The 18850-nt window shown below is 40.5% G+C and overlaps 1 protein-coding gene across 1 annotated transcript in view; it reads left to right on the forward strand.

Moving 5' to 3' along the window:
* Window positions 1-473: 473 nt before the first annotated feature.
* Window positions 474-18850, forward strand: part of LOC310941611 (proton myo-inositol cotransporter-like) — a gene marked incomplete at both ends in the record, with an annotated part of 72071 nt that continues 53694 nt past the window's right edge. Inside the window, 3 exons of the mRNA XM_083906797.1 lie at window positions 474-1110; window positions 11647-11806; window positions 13550-13758. Coding sequence (XP_083762923.1) covers window positions 474-1110; window positions 11647-11806; window positions 13550-13758 — 1006 coding nt within the window. The remainder of the gene's footprint in view (window positions 1111-11646; window positions 11807-13549; window positions 13759-18850) is intronic.

Below are 18850 nucleotides of genomic sequence, written 5' to 3' on the forward strand. Positions count from 1 at the left end.
TAGGATGAGTTCAACAGCAGACATGCTATTTATTTCATTTCTTCAGTGTCCATTTAGCGGGCTTTCTATTTTCAGCATAAGAAATCGAATAGTCGCAGATGAGTCCTCACTCCAGCATCATGCTTCCAAAACAATTCTTTGCGTCACGCCGACGCTGGTAGTGACGAAGTGCTCCAGAACACTATACTCCTCCTATCTTACCTTTGCTCCCAGTCTTCTTCAACTCTCCCATCATCAGGACCACAGGGATGTGATGCTCTGACACTCCCTCACTCACACACGCTCACAACAACTTTACTTTGCAGCCAGCGCTTTTATTTGGTGGAGTGTTATTGGACAAGCAAAGTTAGTGGCAGTTCACTTCAGACTGCGGGGGGTACAAGAGTTTGCTGTGTGTTTTTTTTTTTTTTACTTTTCTTTTCTGGAAGCAACAAATACACGCCAGCAGTCCTGTCCTGGGCTGTATTTCCCACATGTCGCGAAAGCATGACTACAACCTCCGTAGTATGAGTAACCTGATGGGCGAGCGGTGGAAGAAAGCGGGCGACGGAGGAGAGCGGAGTCTCATCAGAGCTCCGTCCAGCGCCAGCATCGGCAGCCACGGCGCCGCCGCCGGAGCTTCCACCGCCGCCGGTGCCCCAACAACATCAGCATCAATATCATCATCCGCGGCAGCAGCAACAGCGGGTTCCGCGGGTTCCACAGCAGCAGCCTCCTCCTCCTCCTCCTCCACCACCGGGGACCTGGAGAGAGCTGCCCGAAAGCAGTTCCAGCAGGATGTCACGCCCGCTTTCGTCTATGTCCTGGCTGTGTTCTCCGCGCTGGGGGGCTTCCTGTTCGGGTACGACACCGGGGTGATCTCCGGGGCCATGCTCCTGCTGAAGAGGGAGCTGCACCTGAACGCGCTGTGGCAGGAGCTGCTCATATCATGTACTGTGGCCGCGGCTGCCCTCTCCGCCCTGCTGGGCGGCTTCCTGAACGGGCTCTTCGGGCGCCGGGTGTGCATACTGTTGGCCAGCTTCTTCTTCGCCGTCGGCGGGATCGTGCTGAGCACCGCCCCCGGCAAAGAAGTGCTTCTGGCGGGGAGGCTCATAGTCGGAGTTGGGCTTGGTAAGAAATAGGGCTTGACTTATTGGCTAAAATATTAGCACCATAAAAATTTTATGTTATAATTATGACGATAAATATCCGATCATTAGATCGTTTTGCCGCTGAGGTAGTGCTGTTAAGTTTGGCTTTAAGGCTCTGGTGTATACACAAGTAGGTCAAATGAAACAGCAGTATCAGTCTATGAAGTTTGTCTAAAGTTTACATGTGCACTCACACTCCCATTTGTCCAAGTAGTAGTCTCTAGTCAACTAGTACTGTCTTCTTATATCTGCCATTCTTTGTTATGTTTTCCAAAAGTAAACTTTTTATTGATACTGTAAATCAAAGTGAGAAGTGGGATATTTCCCCCCACACTTTCACTGAAAGTTCTCTTTGCAAATTGTCTCAGTCATCCAGGTCATTGTCTTCACTGGACTCGGTTGAGTTGAGATGAAACCGTGTAATCGTCCTCTATAGTGGCTAAAGGCCATTTCCGTCCTACTTGCTTTGCCTTCCCTTTTCAAACCAGGCAGCTCATTACATTCTGAGATGTGAAGACCACCGTAGGAACCCCTCAAAGTGGACACGGGGAAGGTGAATGCACTCTGCATTCTCACAATTTGATGTCACACATTATTACCTTTAAACTTTAAACCTTGAAATTACTTTTAAACTACATTAAGTCTGTGACAGACCTAGCCACAAAGTAGCTCGTAATTGGAAATCAGTGAAATGATCACTCCCTGCTGGGAGCACTAATGACAATGTGATACTGATATTGATTTTTGCATCAACATTTCCCCCACACTTGCTCTCCATCACAAAGTTCAAAGGTCAGACTCAGATTAACTGTCATAGGTCATAAAGTCTATTTATTCCCCCCCCCATCTACTTGGTTTGTTGCTCTCTGTCTGTTTCCTGCCTCAGGCCTGATATTTGCAGTTACTCACAGCTTCTGATTGCACAGCATGTCCCTCTGCTTGTTCGGGTTGCATGCCACTGGCTGTTAAACAACTAGCTGTGTAATTATCCTCATTGTGATCATTATTTGATTTGGTTCAGTACCATCAAGTGATAAAGGGGGAGCAGTCAAACTGATTGACAAATAATAGGCGGATATCACAGCGGCGTGCCCAAAGGAAGCCAAGATAAAGCCACAAAGTACACAGGAGATGTTCAGTGTCAAGGCCGCCTTCATTAGCGCAGGGTCGTACGTACCACATTCTGCATCTGCAGAGAACTTACTTTCTTACCTAAATGAGGCGTCATTCCACGCATGCACACTTGATCTCACATTCCACCTTAGTACCATGGTTTCTGCCATAGGAAGTGTGAATTCGCTCCATAGTGGAATCAAAGTGGAATCATTTTTTCCTCACAAAGACCCTAGCAGACTTCTGCACACGTGGTACCAACCCAAGTGTTTGGTATCTGTATCAAAGTCCAGATAATATCGTATTGAACACATCTGATGCCAGTACCAGTCCCAAATAGACGCTGATTTTAGATTGGCTGCTCTATCCCTAACACGCATGCCCTTTCGATCTGAATTGGCTGTTACTCGTGAGTCACATCCTCTGTGCAAAGGGCTGTTAGAACTGACTTCCTAGGTTAAGCGCCATGCTGATAACACTTGTCCGCTGCTGCCTCCTTGAGAGTATAGTAAGTGCTCTTCTCTGTGATGCGTGGAGGGCTTTCACACTGGTTTCTCACCTTTGGTTCATTTCTGGAATCGGAGAGGAACGTGACCTAAGTGGAGAGATCCGTGTTGATTTTCTCTACCTTAAGATTGGCTTAAGGAGTGCTATTTCTAATGCTTCTTGTGATATACAGTCCTAATTTTTATATTTATTGTGCAACATGCACTCCCAATTAGCATGTTTGTTTATCTGGCATGAGAAATATGTAGATAGGGAACATCTCTGGGTTAATTTCCCCTTAGTTGAAAAGGTAAAACATTATTAACATATTAAATGGCTGGTGAAAAGCAGGAGATAATGTGTCGCAGAATACCACAACATTTTTATTTTAGCAAACTCCTTTTGGGATCATCTGATTTACCAGCTGTGCTGATATGAAAAGTGAGCTTTAAAGAAAACCTAAAAATAAATCTTTGTGTTGCTTGGGATGTTTCTTTAGTGCAGGGTTTCTCACTCCTGGTCCTGGGGAGCGACTGTCCTCCATGTTTCAGATGTTTCCCTGCTCAAACGCACCTGATTCAAATGGTCAGCTTGTCAGTAAGCTCTGCTGAAGCCTGGTAACGCTTCATTTATTTGAATCAGGTGTGTTGGACAGTGGGCCCACGGTTGGTGTAGTGGTTAGCGCCTTTGCAGCAAGAAGACCCAGGTTCCCGGGTTCGATCCCTGGTCGGAACAAGGGCCTTTCTGCAAGGAGTTTGCATGTTCTCCCCGTGTGTGCATGGGTTTTCTCCAGTTTCTACAGCTTCCTCCCACAATCCAAAAACATACAATAACAGATTAGATCACTCTGAATTGACTGTAGACCAGTGAGTGAATGGTTGTTTGTCTCTATATGTGGCTCTGCGATGGACTGGGCAACTGTCCAGGTATTGCCCTGTGTCAGCTGAGATGGGCACAGGATAAATTGCTAGATAATGGATGGATGGTGTTGGACAGTGGCTCCCTAGGACCAGGATTGAGAAACATTGTCCATGTAAGTAATTTCTCTACATATATGTTGGTACACAGTATACAGTGGTTCGTTGCAGTTCCCTTTACAAACTTCAGAAGATAAACTAGTGTAGATAGTGTGACACACCACTGACTCTATAAAAAAACATTAGCCTTTCCTTTTATACTAAAACAGTTCTCAAGCAAAATTAGCTCTGTAAAGACTGTTCTGGCTGCTGTATTTTCCCTTGTTTATCCCTGCAGGCTAATTCTTAAAAGATATTTTCTCAGTACATTCAATTTGAGCAATTTCAAGGGGGTTTATAAAAACAAGTATTCTCCTGGTAGAGGACGAGTGCAGTTTATCAGAGCCAGCAGCCACTTCTTCTGATTATAAATATTATAAAGCATGTGTCACGCATTTTGAGTAGATAGCACAGTAAATTAGACAGAGGGTTCCAATCGAGTATAATTATACACACAGAAATGTGAGCATGTTTATAAAATCCTCCTATTTTATTAAATTCTCCATTTTTAAATCTGGCCACCCCTTGAATCCTGTCCATCATGTCTTTTTCCATCTAACCATTTATTCGCCACACTGTATTTAAAGCACCAAAATGAAGCCTAATCAAGTACAGTTTGTATTTCACTGGGAAATACTGTGGATTACTTTGATTTAATGAAATTGTCTTATTGGTGATCGACAGCAAATGTATTATCACCACGTCGTTAGCCATTAGATCTCATTCAGCTTGTCCACCAAAAAGCACTGTAATAATCACGTGTTTAAAATATAAAAATAAAAGGATGTTTCTTGTAACATAATCAATCTCCTGACTGATGGTTCTTAATTTACAAAAATCAATGCCAATAATTGTCCTTAAATATCCAATATTCAACTTCACAGTTTCTAGCATTTCATTGACAAATCATTTTAGTTAATAAATCATAGAATAAGTGACAGATTGATTGATAACGTAATTAATCCCAGGAGCAGAATAATATGAGAATAATGCCATTTGTCCTCAAGAATTCCCAGTTGCATCTGAAGCTATTGTCCACTTTTCCGACTGTTCATGTATCGTTACTCACACAAACACTATCTTATTATTTATTTACTATATAACACCACACTTCCCAAGGCTTCTTGGGAAGTGTGGTGTGTGTGTCATTTTGAGGTTCGCATTGTTAATGCTCCATCATTAGCCATTAGTTGACGATGATTGTGATGAAGGACGATGTCACAATATCTGAATTTTAAACTTGATACTCCTAGACCGAGGACAATATTTGAAACTCCATTATGAATAATATAAAAAAATATTTAACTCTAGCTGTTGCTGTAATTGTGCCTCAGGTGACTTGGCACCACTTGAATTGAATAGAATTGGTGAGATACAATGTTTATCTTGTTGCTTGTAATTTTTTCTCATCTTCAGACACAAATGATTGGTTTATCTTGTTGAATAACACTGTCTGTTAGCGTTACTGAACTTAAGACAGCATTGTTAGTGTCAGTACTGTTGCAAATGACTGTCTAAGTATTGGCAGTGTAGTGTTATTGCTTTTTGTGTTTGTACACAATCAGTGACAGCTCATGAAAGGCATAGAGGATACTTTTTAAGACATTATAAAGATAAAACATTATACATTATAGATAAAAATAATGCTTCCTTTTTCCCAAACCATGATTGAAAATCCTGCTGACACACACACACACAATCACACCCTGATTGCTAATGTAGAAAGGAAACTAATCACCCGTGTCATTCGGCTATTATAATTGGCTGTTTCTTTGTAAATATCTCCTCCCCTTCTGCCACCAAGATCTTTACCCATGCAGTGATCTTCATTATTCAAGCATGCACGAGCCAGGAGTTGATAGATAATTAAACACATTCTTGTGCCGCAATTAGCTGCAAGAGATGCTAATAAGGGGACACTTTGCATTGCATCCAGTTATTCCAGCACAAGCCTTTCAGCCTTTCACCTGTACTCTTTTATTAGCGAGAGTGCCTGTTTCCCAGAGAAGCCGATTGCTTAGTATTTCTGAGCTGAAAAAAAAGGTCATGGGAGCAGGAGGGGCCATACCCTAGGCCCCGCCTCCCTGTATTTCTACTCATAAGCCTCTGGTAGATCTGCTTCTGGCCAGTTTTGGCTGTGCTGACCTTTTGCCTGAGCACAGGGACTGTTGTGTAATGTGAGTCGTTGTTAGTCCGAGTAGACAGACAGTATTGAACCAGACTGCCAGGATTGACAGTGATTTATTACATGACTTGACATCTGTAATCAAATTTATTGTTTTCTTTTTTTTTTTGCAGCACAGGATATTTCTAGAAAGACGTTTCAATCTTAAAACAGAAATCTGTTCATGTTAGCGTTATCTTAGATTATTTTACACGGCCACAACTTTTAAAGTCAGCAGTCGGTCTGCTAGTTGCAAAAATAATTCTTGTATGGAAATCTATGATATTGATTTTGTAAATGTTGTTCCCAATGAGAGGAAAATGGACAATAAATGAAGGCACACATAAGTGCACACCAGTGTTTTTGTTTATCTCAATGGACCAATTCCCAATATTTGTTTTACATCAGTAAATGTGCATTTACTTCACTTTGACAATTCTTTGACATTGAATATGAGATACCTTTTAATGGATACCTTTAAAGGTTTAAAAAAGCATAACCAAATATAATGATATCGCTCCATGCAGACAGATACTGTAAAGGCAACCATGGTAACACAATATGTCAACAGCTCTTTTTGCAGATGCTTTGGTCTTTCTATTTTTTTCCCAATTTAATGCCCCATTTACTTTCTAGTATTTGCATTCTAAACTAATTTTCAGTACTGTTTTCCTATCGTGAGAGTCGACAAGTGAGTAAAACTAACAAACATTTCCCTTATGAATGCTTTTTTTTTTCTAGGATGCTCAACTCAGGTTGTAGTGCTCCCTCCCAAATCTCCCTTTCAAGCAGTGGATTCTCTGTGAGCAATTGTAATAATTGAAGGGTTCACAAGATAGTTTTTCATTTAAAAAGTCTACACTCAGCTGAACATAATGAATTCTTCCAATTGCTCACAGACAAATCCACACACACACAGTGTTTATAATCATGTATTCTGGCTGAATTATCCAGTTGTCGAAAACATAGTTTGTACTGTCCTTGAAAGAAGTAGGTGAAGGGCCCAAATGAAATTGTGCTGTTAATTACTTTGTGATAACATTTAATTATAACCTGTAGGCTCACTAATTAATTGGTTGGTTTATGTAATGGAATCACACTTCTTGGCACTAACAAGGTGGAAGCTAAGTGGAAACTTAATGAGACATTTGTTTATATACTTATTTCTTGTTCTTGTAAAATGTCAGGTGTTTGGGCTTGACATTTGTGCATGTTTAGTATTTCTCCTTCCCAAGATAGAAATCCCATAAATCCAAGTCATTAAAATGTACAAAAGCGCATCATATGCTTTTCGCCTTTCCCGCCACTTTCAGAGTTAAAAGACCGTAGCAGCTTCATCTGCAGGAGCTCACTCTTTTTCCTCGAGCGCCACATTTTCACGGATCCTCCATTAGCCTTTAATTAGCTTCCTCCATCACAACCAGCTACTTAGCAGCAGAAAATGTCCTGTCTGTGTCCTTACTCCATCACAGTGATGGAGGAACTAGTGAAGGATCTTGCCTTGCACTCCGATCAAGTGAGTCGGTGTCGTGCTTTGTACTTGGTGCCTAAAGGCTGCTTTCACTAGACCAGACAAATCCTGTGTTTAACCATGCTGTGCTGCTTGCAGGCTGAGCCTGACCAGACAATGACTCTGTCTCTCAACAACACTATTTATTAAAAAAAACAAAAAACACTGACCTTGTCAGAACCTGTAGTCTTCATGGGACCAAATCCTGGTTCTGCACCCTTATTTCTGAGTAACTGGTTAGGTTTAGGGCTAAGAAGTGAATTGTGGTTAGGGTTAGGCATTAACTAATCATGGTTCATGTTACGGATAACGTGTGTGCATGCGAGAGAGAGTGAGAGAGGGTTCCAGGAGCTGTCCATGGTTCTGAAATGACAGCTCATTATTGGAAAACAGAACACAGTGCGCCTATGTTTGTTTTGGGTTTCTTTTTCATGCAAGTTAATACACTCCTCTAGAAGGCCACTTCAGTTTAATACTTCATCTAATGCTAAGTTCTGTGTAACCATATATCACGGCTAAAGTATTTAACATTTTACTTGATAATTTGTTTCTGACAAGTTTTAAGCAAAAAAATAATCACAGAAATTAGCCCAGTGGATTTTGTTTCTACCTTTCCAGATTCAACTGTCCAGTTAACTGTTTGATTAGTCAACAAGCATTTGAGATAATCACAAATATTTATCACTTATTTAATCGGTAGCTTGAGGATAACAGTCGACGGTAAAACCACAAAGAAAACACAGCTTCTAACCGAAGTTACAGTGAGGAAATGAAAGATATGAAATACATGAATAACTATAAATGTAAAAAATCAAAAGTCAATATGAGGCAAAATAACAATGTAGCTGGACTCCAGAGAGTCTCAGTCAAAGCAATTTAATTTTCTAAGGTCAATAAACTGAAGCAATATCGCAATACTATACAGCAAAAGCTAACTGGCTTGCATTGGTATAACCTTTAATGGGCTGCACTGCACTTTCTCTGTCACCACCTGTAACAAGATGTGAAAGGAAATGATTCATTACTCCGTAGATGCATCAACATCAGATGTAGTATCTAACAGGCGCACAGGCTGTTTCGCAGCATCAGGCGAGGTTTGCACGGAGACAACTTGGTGATGCTTATGGCTTGAATAGATAAAGCCAGGGACCAAGAAGGGAAAATTAGCAGATAGGAGAGGGAGGAGGGAGGTCAGTTTGTATGAGGGGAATACAGATAGAGGCATTGCTGCTGATAAGAATCTCTGTGCGTGTGCGTGGTGCGTGTCTGTGCATATGTTTTGGGTGTGTGCATCTGCGTAATGTGGCCTAAGTATACAAATATACAGTCATATTCAGCTGTCAGGTAGATATGTGAACTCCTGGAGCACTCACTGCTCTGAAATCAGATCATAGTCAATGTGGTCTTCAGTGATCATGGGTTTTGAAGGAAAAAGCTATTCCAAGTTTATCATCTGATTTACACAGAATTGGCACTGGATAATATACACACAGAAAGCCAAACAGGTTTTCTATCTTCCTGGTTTTTGTGTTAAGCCTCCTGTGTTTTCCCTGCTTGCTTTGTAGTATCTTTTCAACAGGTGTTGCACAGATGTTTCTTTTACAGTGGAGGTCTATGGAGCTTTGTGGCCTGCAGGGAATTTTACTGTTGTAACACACCAAGTGACCAATGGGGAAAACTGGCAGGAAAGTCGAGTGATTAAACCATATTTAACTCTCTTACTCTGCTTTTACATCCACGGATACTGTTTAGTTGTTACAGACTGTTAATGGTGCATGTAATAGGACTTTATGTTTTTAGGATTTTAGGTCTATGATGAGATTTTTTTCTCACTAAACTGCACCTGAGGAGTTGTAATATCCTTAGTTTTTTCCGTTCGCTGGCTTCTGCATTTCAGATCTATTCTAAAACAGTGTGTTAGTGTTTTAGTTTTGTGTGTTTTAGTGTGTAGAGCATTTGTTGTACACCTTCTACAAGGGCGGACGTTCTACCTGGAACCTTTTGCTTCTGAAAACACCTTTCCTGAATAAAGGGTTTTAAAAGGATTCTTGGTGGAACCTTTATAAAAAGGTTCTACCTGGAGCCAAAAATGGTTCTCCTATGAGGACAAGCCGAAGAACCTTATATGGTTCTACTGTATACACTGGCATGGTGAAAAGAAGAATTTATCCTGTCAAACTAGTAACTGTCAACTAATAGTAGAAATTACTTCTGAAACTTACCATGAGCACTTCTTTGTGTTTTTAGTCATAACCCAGCCTGTTTGTATCTGTCTCGCTTTACTAGCACAGTGTTGCTGCTGCCTCTGTCTGTCTTGACATAAAATAAACCACTTGCCATGTTCAGTGCTGGAATCTTTTAGGGAAAAACACAGTGATGTGGAGTATCATCAGCATTATGTGAACTCATATGACAATAATTTGAATTCAACAGAAATGTGTTTATTATTATAAGTTTCATGTTATTAAGGTCATGGAAGGTTTTCACCTGCCAGTTAAAGAGACATAGCTGGATTTTAAAGCAATTATGAAAAGCCACGCTGTTTAACATGTTTTGAAAAATGGATGCATTGTACCTTGTTGTGCCATGTTGTGCCTTGGCACAGGTCGTAAAAAAAAGTCAGAGATGCTCAGAAGTAGACTGTAACTTCATTTCAAAAAGCTTTAGGTTTTGTTGGTCTTTCAGCAGCTTCTCTGAAAAGCACATGACTGAACTTCCATCAAAATGCCCTGAACAGACAGACGTTATGCCAGAGAGCACTTAATTCGATTTTGACGGTGATCTGGTTCTTGGATTTCTGCCATCAGATGAAAATCCTTTGTAAACAAACTAAGATAAAGACTTGACTAAACATTCAGGTTAAGTTTGCACAGTCACTAAATCAATTTGGGGGGCGGGAAATGCCAGAGACATGATTTATGTCTCTCACTGGAAAACTGGTTTGGAACTGTGAGTACCTCTCCTCTGAGTATTCAATCATTCAGCACTGAACAATAGACAGAGACATAACTACAGGGTGTTAAAATATGAATGTGCCCCAGTAGTACTGTGTGCTTAAAAAAAAGTTGTATTTTTTGTTTGATAATGATTTTTTTTTGTACATGAGATGCTTTGTATCAAGCCTGACAACAAGCACAAATTAAAAGGAAATCTGCCCCACTCTCAACTATTGATCAGTCTTCACAGAGCTGCCACAGTGTGGTGCCCGCTCAGAGACAGCAAGGCTGGTTTCTCGGCAAGTGGTTTCCATAGCAACAGGTAGCCATGTAGTCATGGCGGCTGTTAAGGGCAGGGTGGTGGCAGCAGGGAGGGGAAAGTGGGGGGTAGGGTTGGGGGTAGTGGTGTAGAAGGCAGTGGCAGACTATTAATAGAGCTTATCAGGAGCCAGCTGCAGAAAGCTGAGGTCTCATGGTACCTCGTCGTCAGATTCATCCTGTGAAAACACATGCTGTTTGTTCTGTGTGTATGTTGGTACAGTGTGCGTTGTTGTGAATGTGTATCCAGTGTGTGTGTGTGTTTGTATGTGTTTTGAGAGCTGTGGATTGGATGGGTGCCCAGTCAGTGTGGTGTGGTGCACAACCCATTACTGAGATGGACTTATTTTTTTGTTTGTTCCGGTTCTGTGTTTACTTCGCTATTACTGTTGTTCATGTCAGGGTGAAAGGTCGTTTTAAAGAAGTAGCTTTGTCACAAAAATAGTCGGAAAATTAAAACTAAATTAAAACGGTTTTACTTACTCTAAAATGGATGAATTTGTGAATTAAAAGCTAAAGATATGTAATGTTTCTGCAGTAAAACGTGTAAAAAAACAAACTCTATTGTTGTATATTTTGTTCAGTTTAACTCCGTAGCAATCCACATTTCTATTCACAGTAATGGAATGTTTCATTTTGATCATCTTATTTCATTTTATTTTGTGTAATCGACACTAATTACATCTACGTATTGCAGTTTACCACATGTACGACAAGCTCTCATAATTCTCAATTGCACATGGGGACGCAAACAAGACTTCAGGACAATTCCCATGATCCCACACTGCCTCCTGATGTAATCACACTTTTGTCTTTTGTTTAATTTTGTTTGATTGAGTTTTTTTTTTTTAAAGCAAGTGTCAGTCGGTGCATTTAGAGACAGTCGATAAATGCCAAACAGTTCCTGTCGTTAACCAGACTAACCACTACCCCTCTCTCTCTCTCTCCCTCTGTTCCCATCCCTGCTGTGCAGGTATTGCCTCTATGACAGTTCCTGTGTACATCGCTGAGGCCTCTCCGCCCCACCTCAGAGGTCAGCTGGTGACCATTAACACCCTCTTCATCACCGGGGGACAGTTCACTGCCAGCCTCATTGATGGCGCCTTCAGCTACCTGCAGCGCGACGGGTGGAGGTCAGACACACAGACATTTCACGCGCATCAAATACTGGGCTTCAGACTAACTTTTTTTATTAGTCACATGTGGTTTTCTTAGATGACTATACACATTGAGTAGTCTGTCGTAATCTCACCATATGATCATCTCATGATTAGATATGATAGCAGCATTCTTTGGGTTTTATCATCATCATCAAATGCCAGAAAAAGTCATTACAGGACAGACGTTGCTTTGAAATGTCAACACATGCCCCTAACATTTGCTGAGAGCAGCCACACTTCATGTTACCTTCTTTACTCCTTTGTGCTTCTACTTGTGTCCTTTCCTGTCGTCACACTGAACACACACACACACACACACACACACACACACACACACACACACACACACACACACACACACACACACAAGCACAGCGGTTTGTAGCCTCCAATGCGTGTGAACGTTTGAGTCGCGAGCCACTGAAGATAAGAATCGTCCTTTTCTGAAGGATTTGCAGTTGCAGCAGTTCTGATGGGAGACAGCTGAGAGGCCATTTCCTTGAAGAGATCGTTTATAACCCTGTGGATTTGTGTGATTCATTCCTGATAATGTCTCTTTGCAGGCACTTACTGAGTTTAGACTATGAAGTTTGACGTCATTCTCGGAGGATGGAACAGAATAATAGCTTGATTGGATGGTTTGTTTTTGCTGAGGTAAAAACATGGATTTTGTTCCCCCACTCTTTGAAGATGCAGGAAACAGCCTCCTGTTGCTTCTACTTGTAAAGATAAAGCCATCATAACGACAGTCTCGTTCACCTCTCTTTCACCCGTTGCCTACATCACCTCTATAATTCTGCGGATTGTTTGCATTTGCATTGCATTTTTTTTTACAAAATGAGTGGAACCGTGTCTTGCACACATGAGTGGATACAGAGAAACAATTTCACCCTCAACACAATATTGCTGTGTACTGGTGGTTCTGTTTCAGTAGTGTTACTCCTTAATTATAGTGGAAATGTATGCCTTAGTTTTGGTTTGCCGTCAGCAGTTAAAAAGGCAAGACGATGCAGTGAGGTAATCAAAAGTGATTTACAGAAAACAAAGAGGTTTTAAAACATAGCATAGCTAACACAGGAGTAGTTAAAGTCATAAAACAAACATTGCAATTAATACAATTTTAAAATGGATACAATTGGGAAAAAAAAAACCCTGACAGGATAAAACCAAAAAAGGAAATTGCAAGAATTGAATACATTTAAAGAAAATAGAATATGTTGCACTGGAGCTGTGTTGTCATTGTTAAAAGCTCTGCTGGCAAACAAGAAGGATGTAAGACCTGATTTAAAAGATTCTGAGGTTGAAGGCAATTGTTTTATTAGTTTATTGAAATCTATGTTTGTAAATGTAATTTATCTAGATACTATTTTATTGTTCACCTTAACCCTATGGTCCACAATAGATCATATATTTCCAGAATAATACATAACTGATAGCAACTGTTAAAGGTTAATGTCTAAAATAACCTTTGTATTTCCTTTGTATTCCTTTGTTCCTTTGTATAACCTGAGTAAATACTCAGGTTATTTTTAGACAAAAGAAACTGAATAAAGCCTTAACATTTTCACCATTCTATAATTTTGATGAATGAAACTGCCTGACTATTGCTGGCAAATAGTGCATGTATTGATTATTTTTTTCTTCAAGAAATTCAGAAAAATTTATCCTGAACTGACTCTGGTGATGCAGTTTCTCCGTACCTCTCTGCCTTTTCAGGTACATGTTGGGTCTGTCAGTGATTCCTGCCTTGATCCAGTTCATGGGATTCCTGTTCCTGCCGGAGAGTCCTCGCTGGTTAATCCAGCGTGGACTGACCCAGAAGGCCCGCCGAGTGCTCAGCCAGATCCGAGGGAACCAGAACATCGACGAGGAGTACGACAGCATCAAGAACAGCATTGAGGAGGAGGAGAAGGACGGTGGAGGAGGTAAGGGGATCGAAAGTGGGGGTTCAGAGAGTTTGAGGAAAGTAAAAAAGTTTCTAATTGTTAACCTTTTTTATTATTATTTTGTTGCCACCATATTAAGATTCGCTATCAGTGAAGTGCACAGGTATGATATTTGCAGTTGTTATTTTACTTTTTTCATAGCAACATTTTTGATGAATAGATCTAGTCTGTAATCTTTATTTTATTTAAAAACAACACTATATATTATATTTATTACCCAGCAGTTTTCTGGATTCACTTTTTTTAGGATTAATTGGATGTAGATAATTACTATGGAATCTGAAATTTGATTTCATGAAAATCATTAATAGCCTTATATATTTGTTAGGGATATAAGGGATATAAGGCCCTAAAAATACCATCTAGTATTTTTAAACTTTTAAACTGCATCATCATCATCACAGTCTTCCAGTATTTTCTGCAGGCACAAATCACTCTCAACCGCTGTATCGGTGAGTTCTGCAAGTAACCGGTCACTTGTCACCTTTGCAAAGGCCCTCTGAAAGACCATAAGCTTGACCCTGAACATCAGAGGCATCACTCACTTTGATTCCCTCATTGAGGCTGATTAGACGGTTCATGTTCTCTACAGGCAGTGAGATGAAGTTTTAAATGATATCTTTCCGACTGAAACGACAGTCAGTTGCGCTGTAATATTCCCTGAGCTCCAGCGGTGACCTGTCCGTCCAGCAGTGTGAGCAGTACTGTGGCTACTGGAGTTTGAGTTTCTGTGCCTTGGGCTTTTTTTTTTTCAGTTCCTCTTTCGTGCCTTTTTGTTCATGAAACTTTAGCAGTCTGATGTTTATTATACAAAACAAAAAAAACCTGCAGCTCACAGAAATGAAAAAGTGAATCAGCTCCTGTTCGACAGTGAGTGTAACCTCATCAGCAGGTGTAAGAAAGCAGCATATTGCAGCGTCTTCCCTCAGCCGGGTTTGTTTGAGTCACTTTTGTGTCAACCAACATTTACAAATATTACTTCAGGCACTGTTCGTTTTTGTGAACCAGTGCGTATGAAGTGATGAATGTGTTAGATGTTGTTAGAAACCTCCACCTGCACACACACAAACACATGTAGCACCTCTTTCTGAGGGAGGAGAAAACCGTGTTCCTGCTAAACCTGACAGCCAAAACAAACAAAAACAAGGCAACCGGAGATGGCAGACTTCACCCCATTCACACAACAAGCCTCTTGCGCCTTCTGCTGGTCATAGTGGCAAGTGGAAGTGTGGAAGTACAAACAAACACTCACACAGCCGCCAAAAACAATACTTCACTCCATGGGGTGAAGTAACAAACCCCAGCACATGAGAGCCAGTTAGAGTAATACAGGGTTCATAGGATGTTGAGCTAAAACAGTGCTTCTCAATTATTTTCTGTTATGCCCCCCTTTGGATGAAGCAAAATTTTGCGCCCCCCCCCCCACACACACACACACACTCCCACATGGCTATAAATAGTATAATTTGCCTTTAAAATTGTTATAGGTACACCTCTGCATAACATAACATGGATAAACATTGTTTTTTAGTGTGTAACAGAAAAGATTTAAAGTGCATCAAGATCTGGATGTGCAATTACACTTTATTCTAGTATGGCAAAATCAGCATGTTCCCCGGGGTCCCACCCCCACTATTTGGGAGGGACTGAGCTAAAAGGTAGATGCAGTAGATGAGATGCATTCAGTGACCCAAGTAAATTGTATCACTTCTGCGGGGTCCAGATCTGCGGGGTCCAGATTGTGTTTACAGTCCAAAAACATGCAATATGAGGATAAGGTAAACTGGACACTCTAAATTGACCGTAGGTGTGAGAGTGAGAGTGGATGGTTGTTTGTCTCTATGTGGCCCTGTGATGGACTGGTGACCTGTCCAGGGTGTACCACACTTTTCTCCCTATGTCAGCTGAGATTGGCACAGCGCACCCCCACGAAACCTCATGTGGAGGAAAAAGAGGTAGAAGATGGATGGACGGTCTTAGTTCAGGTTTCTGTCTTTTAAACATATTGTCACCTTAACTGACTTATCAAACGAATAATCCAATAATCGAATATTCATGCCCATCCCTATCTTTAAGTGGAGTTGTTGTGGTCACCACTATGTCATTGCAGCTTTCAACGCGTTGTATTAGCTTTGGAGAGAGAAATCGATGAGGTGACTGAACAGGAAGATGAGGAGCTTAATGTAAAAGAGAGCAAGAAGAAATACTCTTCCTTATTGTGTGCGCTGACCTTTGCCTGACCACACGAGATGCTACAGTTTGTCAGAACGACTGAGTTTTATTATCTCATTTTCTGTTTCAGTACCACTGATTCTGTTTGTGTACATGTCTGTAGTTGGCTGTGAGGACAAACTGTGATTTAACCCTATCTTTCTGAGGTTATTTTGACTTTGTGAGGGCTTTAAAGGGTTTATTTTAGGGTTAAGACTTTTATTTGTCATCGGTTTATGTCTATGAGTGTCCTCTTCAAGGATGCTGTACAAGATGAGTGTGTGCATCATGATAATGTTTGAACTATTTTCAATAGGCTTAGGAGCATTATTGATTCATATTGTCAACACAATCTGGTGTGGGCAACAACAACAAAGTGACTGGTTTTCCCTGATAATCCCAGACCTTGGTTAAACTTTTTATTACACTGCATCTATGTGGATGTGAAAGCACAAAATAAATAAAAGCAATCAATGATTGATTTGCTGCTTGGTATAAAGAACAAATATTTCTCTTTTATGAAGAGAATACTGTGAGGTCATTTGAGATAATGTATATGTTGTGATTTTACATATACAAATGAAATAGATTTAAGTATAGAAACTAGGGATGGGAATCCGTATCGGACGGTCCGGTACTGGTCAAAAATCACTGGATCGGATGTTGGACAGTTCAAAATGTCGTATCCGATACAATCTAAAAACTCCTATATATCACAAATTTATATAAAAATTGAGTCAAGTTTGATCTGTTTATTTATTCTTTTTGGTAGAACAATATTTGTTACACAATTGGAGCATTATGTCTTCATGAAATGACAGCTTCATAGTTCATAAATGGTCTAAAATGACTGTATCGGATAAATAACGATAGGTATAGTTTGTGATATCTGTATCGTATCGGACACAAAAAAGTGGCATCTTCCCTTATAGAAACCATTATAAATATTGAATCGAATAGAGTTGTATTCATTCAAGACCTAAATAAAATCAGGGACTCCTGTGCAGTTTCTCAGAATCACATTGTAAGTATTTGGGAATACTTAGTCAGCATTGAGTCTTATGAGTCTTCTTATTATTATAATTTTATCGTCATCTTTCACCTTCCTACATCAGACATGTTTTTAACAATTTTCAGGACATTCATTGTCACTTGATTCTGGACTAGTACTATATGTTCAAATTTGAGGAGGCAGTTTGTCAGCTCACTCTGCAAAACTCTCGCAGTCTGAAAATAAAATGAGGAAGTATTTAAAATAAATAAATAACATTGTGAGGAATCAGCCAGAAAGGGCAGAAAGTACTTGACTCATTTTCTGACCTTTTCAATGAGTCCCTCCCCCCTGGCTGCAGAACTAAAAACCAATGCTGCCCATGTCACCTCTCATCCTCTCTCCTGTAGTCACCGTAGTACTGTTCTTATTGTTTTTGTGGCACACATTATGTGCACATGTATCGTAACACAATTTGGTAACAGCTTGTGTTTGGTGTTTGCGTTTGTGGGGTCTCGAGGTCTCTCACGAATACGTCCCACATGGAGAATCTTTTTAATGTGTGACCACCATCTGTGCCACGTCATTTCATGGCTGCACAGCTAGTACGTTTGCAATTTACATGCCTTTTTTTTTTTCTTTCTTTTTTTTGAGGGCTGATATACGAACCGGAGACTAGCTGTCGCCTAGCAACCAGACAGCCATGCAGATGGTAAAAGGAAATTGTCTGATTTCATATTATTTCTAATTAAGTTCTGTGGAGTTATTTCTTCAGAACAATCTGTCTGAGGAGTTCAGAGTACTTCTACAACGCCCTGTTTTATTTCTATGCATTTTATTAAAACAGTTCTTGAGAGGGAGAGTGCATGTGCATACCATTGATGGATTCTTCACATCGGTGTTCTTCGTATTTCTCTGTTCGTTCCAATATACATCAACATTCAAGATGATCTCAATCCAGTAGAATGGCTTGTGATAGTTTTGTGGAAGTTGCTGTGGTAGTTAGGGTTAGGGTTTGGGTTAGGGTCAAGGTCACACTTTGAGCCAGCAACATAGAATTTTGCTAGTAATGTTGAGACACAGATCCAAAATGGAGGAAGCGTGTGTATTTATTTATTATTTTATTGTATTTACTCTAACATGATTTGAAAATATGCCTGAAAATAACAAAAATGTACATATATATATATATATATATATATATATATATATATATATATATATATATACATATCAATAAAGTGGCTTTAATTTTGCGGGCATTAGGATAAATTTCTAGAACATTTCTAGAGCACTTTTCTAGACACCCAAAGCGATTTACAAATTACCCATTATTAATGAACACATTCCTAACTGGTGGTGGTAAGCTACGTGTAGCCACAGCTGCTCTGGAGCAATGTGCACCAAACGGCCTCTCCGACCGCCACAATCATTCATACATATATTCATCGCATGTTTTTTCGAACTGTGGGAGGACGCCGGAGAAAACCCACGCACACCCGTGGGAGAACATGCAAACTCCTTGCAGAAAGGCTCTCACCCAGGAACTCAGGACTCCTTGCTAGAAGAGTGCTAACCACGCTGGGAGGAACCGATCACGGAGCTGCTGGAGCCGCATGTACCGGTCCTGAGCGGGCGTGGTAACGTGTGGCCGGCAGGCATGTGCACGGTTCGCTGTCATTCCAGTCTCTCTGAAACGAGTCCACAGGCGGCTGACAGTGGAATTATACCCATTCAGTTGTGTTGCCACAGCTGTAACGCTCAACCCAGCACTCAGCATGCCAATGGCACTCTCCCTCATGATTTGTGACATCTGTGGCATATTGACAAGTGACAAAAGTCCACATTTTGGTGTGCCCTTTTATTGAC

The sequence above is a fragment of the Microchirus variegatus genome (assembly GCF_963457635.1).
Source record: "Microchirus variegatus genome assembly, chromosome: 20".
NCBI lineage: Eukaryota > Metazoa > Chordata > Actinopteri > Pleuronectiformes > Soleidae > Microchirus > Microchirus variegatus.